This window comes from Brachycentrus maculatus, unplaced genomic scaffold, assembly GCF_059751285.1.
Source record: "Brachycentrus maculatus isolate JH-2025_06_01 unplaced genomic scaffold, ASM5975128v1 h1tg000828l, whole genome shotgun sequence".
In the NCBI taxonomy this organism is placed as follows: Eukaryota; Metazoa; Arthropoda; class Insecta; order Trichoptera; family Brachycentridae; genus Brachycentrus; species Brachycentrus maculatus.
The window spans coordinates 154,748-167,907 of NW_028281555.1; the positions used below are offsets into that span (position 1 = coordinate 154,748).

The 13,160-nt window shown below is 29.8% G+C and overlaps 1 protein-coding gene across 1 annotated transcript in view; it reads left to right on the top strand.

Moving 5' to 3' along the window:
• LOC148300109 (acetylcholine receptor subunit alpha-like) overlaps nt 1-13,160 on the top strand; it is an 83,141-nt gene that overhangs the window by 54,516 nt on the left and 15,465 nt on the right. Inside the window, exon 2 of the mRNA XM_088275242.1 lies at nt 4,791-4,971. Within this exon, the coding sequence (XP_088131368.1) occupies nt 4,791-4,971 (181 nt within the window). The remainder of the gene's footprint in view (nt 1-4,790; nt 4,972-13,160) is intronic.

The window sequence follows — 13,160 nt, forward strand, 5'->3', positions numbered from 1 at the left end:
GGATGTTATATTGGGTTTTGTCAAACATCTCTTATACATTTAATCTTAGTTAAAATCATTTTTAACAACTTGTAATTTTATCAGACACTTGATTATTCATCCTACGGATGATATAATATGTCGTAGTCGTACAGGAAATAGTGACCAAATACCAAAACGTAAAATGTTCAGGAGGGTCATTTTAGTCACTTTTGCATGGCAAGAAAATAAACACCAATGCAGTTAGTCATTTTTAACAAATCAATATACTATCCGTCCTAGTTTTACAGTATCTACTCAATGAATTAGGGCCACCCATTATTTTTTTGAATACTCTGAAATCTTTTGGATTATTATATTTATTTTACATAAATACTTTAAGTTTTCTATTGACATCTAATATCATGTATATTACCTTCAATAATATGTAAAATATACCTGGATTATTTAAGCCTTTACAAAATTTCATGCAGGATGGGGCACCTTGCCATCGGGCTAAATCAATAATAAAATTTTTGTCTAACAAAAATCTGCCTTTGCTCCCCTGGCCTGGAAATTCTCCGGACCTTAATCCTATAGAAAACGTATGGAGCATGTTAAAAAATAAGGTATACTCATTTCCAAATCTGACAGTAGACTGTCTAAAAAAATATTCAAAAAATTTGGTCAGAAGACGAAGAAATAAAAAACATGAGAAAACAGTGCATTTTAAGTATGCCAAAAAGAATTGAGGCAGTTATTTCTGCCAAAGGTGGAAATACTAAATACTAACTATATTTATATGAAAATATATGCATAATTTAAGCGAAATAAAAGGTTCATGTGTAAATAAAATTCAATGTTGTTTTATTCAAGGTTTTCTCTCAGTTATTCCTGTTTGAATTGAGAAATTGCGCGAAATTCTGCGTGGCCCTAATTCATTGAGTAGATACTGTAAATCCTTTGGGATTTTTTTCATGGCAATATTAAGCTAGTAAGATATCAAATAGTCATTGAGTCACGTTTTTGCAAAAGATACACTTGGTCACTTTCTCCTGTATGACTACGATATCAATATTATACGTTTAGATGTCTCAACTTGAGGTAAAATGTCTATTATTTTTACAAATTAATTTTCTTTTTCTTCTGCTTGGTGTAGACCTTGTGGCCTGTTTTTAAGAGGGATTAGCCTCCTGCGATGTCGATTCCCAGCTGTCGATCCATCACTTTGGTGGTCTGCCTGGAAGTCGTCTTCCTTGGAGTTGGCCCTACAGTGCGATGTGGGGGAGTCTGGATGGTTCCATTATCCTCACATGCGCATACCATTTTGCCTTCGTTGCCTTCCCCACCTAACGACATCTTCGATCTCGCATTTTTCTCTTATCCTGGCGTTCCTTATTCTGTCTCGTAGACTAATCCAGATATGCTTCATAGAGTCTTCATTTCCGACACTCTAAGCGCGTTTTTTGTGACTACGTTGTCCGCACTACTTTCGATTCCATATATTATGATGGGTGGCAGACATGTTTTTACTAATACATACATATTTAAAATAAACAGGCACATAGGACGTAGAGACCTTGAACATATTGTAAACTAGGCGATTGCCATGGATCTTCCTCAAAAGACAAACCCATGGATGCTACAGGAATATATCATGAATCGAAATCATGGTCTAGATGACGTTGTATATAATAGAAAGACCTACAACGAGAGGACGAAGAATCTCCAACAGTCTACAAAGTTTTTTTTGTTGATAAACGTCTCACTAGCCAGAACCCGTAACAAGACGTTAATTTGCATTATAAAGAAATATTTTTTTGAAATAACAAGTATGCAACAATGCTAATTTGATTTGCTGACTTCAATTAGGTGATAAGATGATAAGTTGGAGCCAAAAAGAAGAAGAAGATACATTTATAAAATAAGCACTAGATAATCAATAGAATAATATTTTAGATAAAAAAATAAGGAAAAATTATCAGGAAACTAAAATACTCCATCGTTTGAAAAGATTGCGCACTATTCTTAAAAACTCTTAAGGTTTTATTTTAAGTTAATTATATTTTTTATCTGCCATTTATGTAACACTATAACCCGAGCATTTAATCCGATGTCGGATAGCAAGTTTGCCTATTATACTCCTGAGGTGCTTACTTTGATTGTATCGTGACTAAAATCCAGATGTATAAATAAAAGAGAAAATAAGGCAATAACACGTATCTCCTTTTGATACTTCACCATTCAGTCCACGTAGAGACTTGCTTAAGAAAAACGAAAGAAGAAATATAACGGATCAGAACTATTCAGAAAATACTTAAACGGAAATGAAAAACAATAACAATCCGGATATACAACCGGAACTCCGGATAAAGATATTTTTTAGTCCTAATCCATGAACTTTCTTTAGAAAAAGATGAACGTATTATTCTGGATTATGTTTTACAGATCATTTATATTTAATTATTATGGTATATTGCTCTGTGATCACTTTTTTCTTTAAATTTAATTGTGAGGTTTAAAGCATTTATATTTTTAATTTTTTTTGACATCTTAACATAGATTTTGTCCGCCTCCGTAGTGTAATGGTCAGCACGCTCGGCTACCTTTCTGGAGGTTCCGGGCTCAATTCCCAAGGGGGGTAAAATAAATATTAGTGATTTTTTCACTGTAATATTTATTCAAAATTACCATGGACTGGTACCTGAAGCGGAGGGCTGATCACCTTTCCTTCATGTATAAACGATCAAGATAACACTGCGTTTATATGACAGTGCCCTATGCACCATTTGGGTGCGGATAAGGGTTTTATATATAACACGATGAAGAAGAATATAGAAGTCTGAGCCTTTAAGGCTTACGACCGTCATAGGCTTGGTAACCAAGACTATGGCGGTCGTAAGTCCTATAAATACCCAGACTTCTATATTTTTCTTCATCTATGTTGAGATGTCAAAAAAATAATGTAAAAAAATCTCCTTTTTGGAGATAATACACATTTGTGAACAACAACATTTACTTAAAATATTGTTTTTATATGTTTTTAATTAATTAATGTATTATTCATTAATATAATATGAAAGGAGTGATACATTACATGTGTACATTATGAATATTTTTAAATGTTTGTTCGAGATTGTTATTTTATTTTTTCTTTATTTATAAATTTATTAATAGGCGTTAGGGTGAATTTTTTGTCCATGTGTATTGTATAATGTGTATTTGATTGTATGAAATGGCGGATGAACAACTGGCACTGCAGATAAAGATTTTTTTCTTAATCCATGAACTTTTATTAGAAAAGAAGAACGTATTATTCTGGATAATATTTTGAAGATCCTTTATTTTTTATTATTAAGGTATATTGCTCTGTAATCATTTTTTTAAATTTTATTGTGAGATTTTTTTTTAAATTATTTTATTTGTATAAATAAAACGCTAAATATGTTATGCATTACATTTATTGTAAAAAAAATATTGGTGTGGTTTCGTTTTTTAATAATTTATAAATTAATTTAAAAAATTTTAAGTTAAAAAAAGAGAAATATTTGTTATTTACAGAAATGATTCAATTTTATATTATTTCTGTGAACCTAAGTGGCTCATTATTAGAAATAGGTATAAAATTGTGGTAGAGTGGTTTCAAACCGAGAAATTCTGACTCAAGAGTCCGCGTCGCTAACCACGGGACCACAACCCGACACAAATAGGCGTTGGAGTATCAATAACTGAAGTTTATTTTCAATGTGTATTGTATAATGTGTAATGGAAGATAAAGTATAGGTTCGCATAAAATGACGAATACAACCGGACTTCAGATATTTTCTAAGATAAGATATTTTCTGGTTTTAATCCATGAATGTTAATTAGAAAAAGATTAATGTATTATTATGGATAGTATATTTCTATATTTATTTTCTGTATACATTATTTTTCATTATTACGGTGAATTGCTCTGTATCAGTTTTTTTTTATTTTTCATCGCAAAGATTTTTAACATATCGCTCACTCCTTTCAAGAACGTCATAAATCAAAAATCGTCAATTTTCAGTTGTGTATGTTTTTGGAATGCCTAGAAAATGTACTATATCCCAGCAAAAGCGGTATATTTTTAACTTAATATTTACCCGCTACAGGGCAGAAAGTGTTGTTTTTGTATTTTGAAGAAAAGGTATTGTTTTATTATTTATATTAATTTACTAAATATTTTTCTAATGGAGAAAAAACCTTCAGGTTTTACCTTAAAAGATCTGTTGCACAGTAAAAATTTCAATAAGTGGCTTGATATTTATTTTTAATACATTGTATTATATTTTTAAACTTTAAAAACTTTCTCCTGAAAAATCAAGTTTTTCGATTTATGACGTTCTTGAAAGGAGTGAGCGATATGTTTTGCGTCAATTATTGTATTATTTATTGATAAAATATCAAATGAGTGATCCATTACAAACGTTATGAATAATTTATTCATATTTGTTCAAGATTTAGGTTTTTTTTCGTCATTTATTAATTTATTGCTTGGCTCTGGAGTATCAATAAGTGATATTTTATTCCATGTGTATTTTTTTTCTAAACCTACTACCCACTCGCTGCGGTTATAGAGTCCTGGGGGACTCTTTATCAGCTGCGCATAGAAGAATAATTTTAATTTATTCTTAAGGAATAAAAACTCTATGCAGATTAATGAGAGGGGAGGAGGATGTATGGACCGAGGTCGAGAATTCGTCCCCACACCTCAGAATTGTATTGTATTATGTGTGAAGGAAGATAAAGTATAGGTTTGCATGAAATGACGGTCTAAAAGAGCATAGTAGAACCATGTTATCTTCCAGCGCTGACGGCAACTTCGAGGTTACACTCGCGACCAAAGCGACCATCTACCACCAAGGCTTGGTGGAATGGAAGCCTCCGGCCATCTACAAATCGTCCTGCGAGATAGACGTCGAGTATTTCCCATTCGACGAACAGACTTGCGTGCTAAAGTTCGGTAGTTGGACGTACGATGGGTTCAAGGTAAGGCCGCGACGAGGGCCGTTGGGGAATGCTTTCCATTGACACCCCCTTAGCCACAGCTGTCATTCTTCATGCTGTAAATACTGTTTTCTGAACTGTACATATTGTGTATCTACTTTACATCTAGTATTTCGATTGGAGCTGTGGTCGAAGATAAGCGGTTATCAATCTATAAATACTCTGAAAACTGGATTCATGGAATTATTCAAATCGAAATTAGATCAGCCTTGATCAATCACCATCAAACAGATCAATATCTTTATCGATTCGGCTTTAACTTTGAGGAATGACATGTTGATATATTTCAAAAACATAATTAACTCTTGTATAATACCATTTAATTAATTTTGTTTCATTAAACACAACTAGTTTCGAAAACTACAGTTGTTTTCATCTACAGGTTAATAGTGAAACTAACAAGCAACAAAAATATATTCAGGTATGTATAGAGGTTGGTAATGTTATAAATAATAATAAATGTACCAACCTCTTTATATGCCTGAATAATATTTTATTTGATCGTTAGTTTTACTATTCACCTGTATAGGAAAACACCTATAGTTTTACGAAACTAGTCGTGTGTAATGAAATAAAACTCATTAAGTGGTATTATAAATGTGTTTATTTTTTTTAGATTATAAATATCTCCGTAGAGATTGGAAACAAGCTTTCCAAGAAAACAAAATTGATATTTACTCTTCAGTGGACTTTAATGACTCCTTTATATTTACTTTTTAACTGAGCAGTTGATTTTTTTTGCTTCGGCTGCCTTTTGCTTAACTTCGACTGTTTTCAGAGACTGAAATTGTTAAATGTAAACAAAAGACAGCTGAAATTAACAAAATTGAACCAATAGCTCGAACTAACTAAATCGAGAATTCTAGAGAGACGTTTTTATTCTACTGTCCTGTTAAAAAAGTTGTTTTCTCGCAAAATGTTTCCATTGCTTTAAGATGTTTTTATAAAAAATAATAGTTTTAGAAATTCACGATAATCAAGTTATTAAATAATGTATTATTTCGTGCAACTAATACCATAAAACTGAATTTCATGTGTTTTCTTTTAAAATTTAATCTCATTAATATCACGACCCGCTTATCTTCTACCCACGCAAATCGTTTGTGAGGATTATTGATTGCACGGTAGATTGGAGAAATTTGGCCTTTTTATTATTTTCCAGAAGCTATTATCTGGGTTACATTGGTATGAACACAAACTGAAAATTACAAATATCACTCAGATACGAGCTACGTTTTGTCGATTTTTGCCAATTTTGATTGATTTAAAGCTTGCTTTTATTTATTATCTAGCTTATGTGAGAGTGGTTCTCCTTAATACATTTCTTTCAGGTGAAGACGGCATTAGTTTTAATAATATTTTTAATTCTTATGCCATATTTTGTACTTGTACATATGCTGTTATTTCTGTAAATAATGTTATATTTTTCCTGACACTTCATCAAAAATACTGTGTGCTTTTCAATACAGCTCTTTTATCATACTACATCTCCATACAACATGTACAATACATTTATTACAACCACACTTATTTATTGTGAAAAGATTATTTTATTAATTGACCATGTTTCATATTTTATACTCATCAACTACTGTCAATCCCACACTCTATCAAATATCATTAATTTTATTGCGTAAATATTAATTTACTATTTCGTCAATTATCTACACTAAATAAAATCAATGTATTAATATTTGAAATTTATGCTTACTCGCGTACTTATTCATTACCAATGCATCACTTCGTTTATCGCGTGAATAAAATAGTATTCATTATAAACTCCATCAAAATACGCGATCAAAATCAGATATACGTTAGTACTCATATCAATTTGTGTGATATTAAATCTCTCAAAATGTTATAATGATACTCAGTGTATAACGTTCGGGATTAGTATTCAGTGTATTTGAACGTGAAGTACAAGTAATTTTATGAGTTATTCAATTGAGATATGAAAAAAAATCAAATATTATTATAATATTTTCTTAATTTTGTTTGGTTTCATTGAAAAACTTGACGGTATTCTCATTTCTCTAACAAAATAAAAAATATGCCGCCTTACTTAAATTACGAAACAAACTTAACAATGGAATTATTAGAAAAATAAGAACGAATGATTTCACAATCAATATTAAGCTTTTCACATACTGTATAAATTTAATAGATTTTCGTGATTTGAAAAAGTTCATACTTGAAATAATAATATTCTATTGAAAATTTTAAAAAGTGCAATAAAATAAAAACACTAAAATTATTACATAATTTAATAAGTATACTTACATATAACGTGGTTAAAAAAATATTGTTCAGTTGTTATTTTTTCCTATGTATTGTTCACACTTCCCACAAATATTTTGCTTTCTAACGTCTGTTCGCCTCGGCTAATTAATATACTTCGAGTCGGCAGAAAGAAAGAATAAATCAATTGTCTCCTCATTGCTTAGCATCATTTATTCGTTCTTCTCATTGCTTAGCATCGTGCTCCTTGATTAACTCAAATTTAAAATACAGTATTCATTCGATGGTTTTGGATAAATAAATAATATAGTATTTTTTATTGCATTCCAAACAACAGCACCACAGCCTTCCTAACTTATCAGCTCTTATCAACTTCTCTTGTAGCTGTCTAATTTTAAACCTCGCAAAAACCAATCATCTTTCACAATACTATAAAAAAAATAAAAAATAAAAACTAACTGAAGGTAGCCTCCATTTATCAGGGATTTCTTCGATTCCTCAGTCTAGGTCCACTATTTTTTCATCAGAATTTATTTTTCTCCATAAAATAATATTTTTAATTAAATAACAAGGAGGAATTATCACGAAATCAAATACTATATCGTTTGTAGTTCGCCTCTATAATTTTGTGGTTAGCGCATTCGGCTACCATGCTGGAGGTCTCGAATTCGATTCCTTACAGGAGTCAATAAGATTACAAGTGTTTTTACTCTTATATTTATTTTATACTACCCTGAACTGATACCTAAGGCGCAGGGTTGATCACCCTGCCTTCATAAAATCAACGGCCAACAACGCTTGCGTCGTTTTTTACAGTGTCCAATGCACCATTGGGTGTGGATAATGAACAATAGTTGTAATTGGTAGATGCAAAAACACAAATGATAATAATAATAAATTAAACAAATTAAAATATTGATGATTGTATAACCGTTAATAAAGTGATATTATAAGAAACCCCTTTTGCTATCACCCTGCTTTCACTCTTGACATTAATCCAAAATAGTGATCAAGAATTAACGTGAAATATCGTATTGTACTAAATATAAACATAATATTTTCTTTGTGTCACCAAATTTTGTGTCTTATTTCACCTGCACACTGTAGAAACTATAAACATAACATCCTTCTCTGTGTCACCGTATTTGGTGTGTCTTATTTCACTTATGTACTGTAGGAACGTGAATGCCCCGATAGTCGAGCAAAGTAAAGTAGTCGATACAGGGAAGTTGGAAAATTAAGGGAAAACTATTTCGTCTGGGAATGTTGAGAAACTTTGTGAGTCGAGTATTTGGCAGAGAACCATATTGACCTCACAGTTCGATACATGTTTAATTACTCCTCGTATTCTGAATCTCATCCAAAAACTTTTGTTCGGGAGATAGATAATAAGATTCGCTTGAGATTTAAAAAAAAAATATTCGTCGGGTTTCTTGCGTAAGTAAACAACACCGTTTACTTCTTGTGACAAACTTTAAAAGTTAAATAGACATCTTGTAGTTTTCATTCAAACTCTTAACTGTAAAAAACACAAATTAATCACAAATAAAGATTGCCAAAAAGTTCTACAAAACAATACAATTCCAGTTATTAAATACTATGTTTCAAAATAAGATTTTTTATAAGGTAAATATTACGCTTGTTAGGGCTACATAACTTATAATGAAGTAACATTTAAGATTAATTTATTGTGTTTTATCTTACATTTTATAATTAAGAGCAAGGTTGTACCTTTTTTTCACTATATTTTAGTGATATTTTTTTAAAAACAAAATATTTACCTTTTTTAGAAATGTGTTTTAGACTAGGTTTTAATAACGTGATAAAAAGATAGCCAAGGAGAATTATTGAAACGCAACTACAATATAATCAGTTACAAGAGATGCTCGAATACAACTACATTCGCCGATTGTGTAAACATAAGAAAGGAATGTAGGAAATCGATAAGACAGTGGTAATAAATCTCTCCCGATACAGCTTCTTACCTGCGAAGGGGTGAGAAATTCATCCCCACCCCCCATTAGGTCAGAAGTAGCAGAGTGTAAATAATATGTTAGATAACAAATCATCCGATGGTTCGCATTAATTTGATTTTAAAAAATGTACATAAATAAATAAAATATATTCATTCATTAAACGTCACATTTTTTTTTATTCTTCAAATCTTCTTCAAACCCTTATCCTAATTGTGTATAGGGCACTGCATAATATAAACGTAGTGTTATCTTGATCGTTAACACATGCAGGAAAGGTGATCAGGCCTCCATTTCAGGTACCAGTCCAGAGTAATATTGAATAAATATTAGAGTGAAAAAATCACTTATATTTATTTGACTCCCCCCTGGGAATCGAACCTGGGACCTCTAAAACGGTAGCCAAGCGTGCTGACAATTATTACAGTACGGAAATTACATGAAAAAAATGCACTCCTTTTTTTACCTTGCTCATAATATCCAATGTCCATATACGTGTACAATACTTCGTTCGAAAGGACTGATTATGAGCGGAAAGGATTTATTTATTGGAGTTCCAGTTATTGTTTGCTTTCGTTTAAATTTAAAATATTCATTTTATTTCGTAAAAGGATTTTATATATATCCAAATAACCATGTGGGTGGATTGCGTAGGATAATCGGCTGTAGTCTATAAGTGGAAGGGATTACTAATGCCTAAAATACAGTCTATATTTTCATACATTACTTTCATGCCTAAAAACAAGCTTTTGAATTGATAAATTTGTGGTAAAAATAAATGAGGACTGAAAGTTTATATGAATTAAACATTGATAAAAAAAACTTTCCTGGTTAAATTTTCTAGTTATAATTTTAATTATCTAATAGACTTAAAGTCTATAATACCATTTCAGCTCTTTAAAGCATCCTTTAAAGTAAGAAAATGTAATGCAAATAATAAATATCTCGATAAATTAGCATTTATCTGAAATATTGGATTTAAAGTTTAAAATTGTCTTTATCTGATTAAAATTTGTTATGAGGATTCTTTAACCTTGAAAAATAGTTGTAATTTAATAAAACTAAGTAGAAATATCTAAAACTTGCTTTCTTTTTTTAAACCTTTATTGGAAAATAATTTTTCATATTTATAAAGGCAACTTACAGAGCACGTTATAACAAATATCAGATACTACCGGAAAATTGATGTATTTTAGACGTTCTTAAAAAAAAAAGAGTTTTTTTTTAGGGAATCAGTAGGCAAATCATTAAATTAACATTTCAAGGTTTTTAAAAGGTTTTACAAATACTTTATATAAAACAGGTACCCGTGATAATATTTTAATTGAAAAAATATTAAGGTAGGTATTTATTTATTTTAGATTAAAAACAAACAAAAAAACATTTAAAAAAAACTGCAACAAGACACACGCAGTTTTGAAGTAAATATTTTATATGTACATTCATAAATAGTACGTTTTCCTAAAGAGTAGTAATGAGCTTAAAATTTGCAAATTGTATCAACTTTTATTTTAAAATCATATCATAATTCAAATTTACGTCATAATCCATTAAAGCGTTTAAAAAAACCCTTTTTAGAAAAATGCTAAGTTTTTTGGTTAACAAAACTAAGGAAATAATACGGATTTAATACCTTTAGATATAGATTTTATGCTCACATAATATTTTAGGGTATGAGTAGAAGCTAAGCTGTTAGATGTCAGATTACCCCAAAATCTAAATTTAGAGCAAAAGGATAAGATATTTATTACACATATTTACTTATTTGGTATAAATTATAATTTAAATTTTTTTTTAAAATTATTATATCTTTTTATATCAAAGTAATCCTTAATTATAAAATATTATTTAGAAAAATATTTCACCTCAAAAAACCGTGCGGGTGAAGAATAGTGAGTATCTTTTACACGTCAAACATTCAAAATGTTTAGTGAATACGAGCAAATTTATAAATACTGTATTGTATATAGATATTAATAACTTTTTTCTGCTTTTATATTCGTATAAAAGTAGGGCATAAAATTCTTCCAGTCAAAAAAAATCCTTGATTTTCTAAAAAAAAATAGTTTCTTTTACAATTTTAAAATACGTCACAAGTCAAGAAAGTAATATTAAATATCTCTATGTTTAAAGTATAATTTAGTATGAAAAATTATACGAAATGTTGTGAATTTATATTGTTAAAATATTTTATACAATGTTGAATGTAAATTTGTAAAAAATGGATAATTTCATTTATGGATTTTTGATTGAGAAAATAAATAAATAATTTTAATCGAAATCTGGAAGCATTGCACTTTTTTATAAATTACCCAAATTTTTACATTTGGGTTGGTTAGGTAAGATTGGCACTAGTCAGATTAAATTAAAATCCATTGATGAGGGTTTCTAATTTTATCACGTAGGTACTTAAGTAGAACAATTCTACAAAGCTTTTATATAAAAGCCAATCTACACTTTTATATACTCTAGGTCCACTGAATAACTAACATAAAAAATGTATGCAAAAAGAATTGCTCGCGCTTCTGCAAAGTTACGACCATTAGTCTAAGAAATACGAGTAGAACAACGATGAAAAAAACTTACATATATGTAAATGAAATGTTATCAAATATTGTCATTTTTCTTTATATAAACTATCACGTCTTTTAAAACTAATTCATACATTTTCAAAGCCTTTTAATGCGTTCAATGGTATACAGATTACTGAATCGTATTTATGCATTGTTATTTAGATTGTTTATTATATAAAAGCAATGTGATCAGTACTGTAGTTCATGGTTAATGTGAAATAAATATTAGAGTAAAAAACAATTGAATTTATGTTCATCCCCTCGGAATGAACCCTGGAATATGGTACTGTAGCTATACCCCTTAAGTATTACACTACAAAGATAGATTGAAAAATTCAGAATTTAACATAATTTTACGTATTTATTTCTTAAATATTTTTTAATTTTTGTTTTTCTCTGGCACCGATTGACGAGTGATTAAAATTTCCTATCATTAAGATATGTCATTAATTTTAGGTAAATAAATTCACAATTTAAAAAAAAATTCCTTGGAATAATGACAGGTTCTTTAAATTGTATTTGTGTTAAGTCATTACCATCAAATCATTCTACTTCTGTCTTATTTTTACCTATATCTACAGTATCCTCACCCAATTATGCATAAGGCACTGCATCGTATCAACGCAGTGTTAATTTTATCGTTAAATATATAAAGGAGGTTGATCATTCCTCCCTTTTTAGAATCAGTTAGAGTAGTATTAAGTTAAAATTATTTTGTCAATAAAATACTTATTCTGACTCCCCTGAGAATTGAAGCAGGACCTCCAGCACGGTAGCCAAATACGTTAATCATCATACAATAGAAGCGCAGATCTTCCAAACTTGGGTTCTCAATTATTTAATATTGTAAAATTATTTCATTAAACTAAGATTTTAACTTATACTAACATACTTTATTAGAGAATCCTTAGTTGAGATAGTCTGTAGTTAAGATAAGGTTAGAATCATTAAATTAAAGATTATTATTTATACTTCGTGATTACAAAGGTTTTGGGTAGTAAAAATTTACTAGCCTCACGTCAGCATACCGTGTAATAAACGGCTAGAATACGTAATTAAGTCCATTTATCTGGGCTTGTATCATGAAGATGCTTAATTCTAAGCACTTTATACTAACAACTGTTCTATATTACACATGAGAACATCATAGTCGAGGCTTATCTGTCAAAGTACAGTTAACGTCCATTTGCAAAACCATTTATTGTTTTGTTGAGTGCAAACGAGCAAACTTAAACCTAATAAGCGTACTTCTATTTTAGTATATCGTGTGTTGATCATACTTATTGGTGACATTTCGGCCACTATACAGATAGATCATTAAGGAAATTTGACACTTCATTATGTGATGTAAAAATAGAATATTGATACAAATTTGTGTATCAAATAT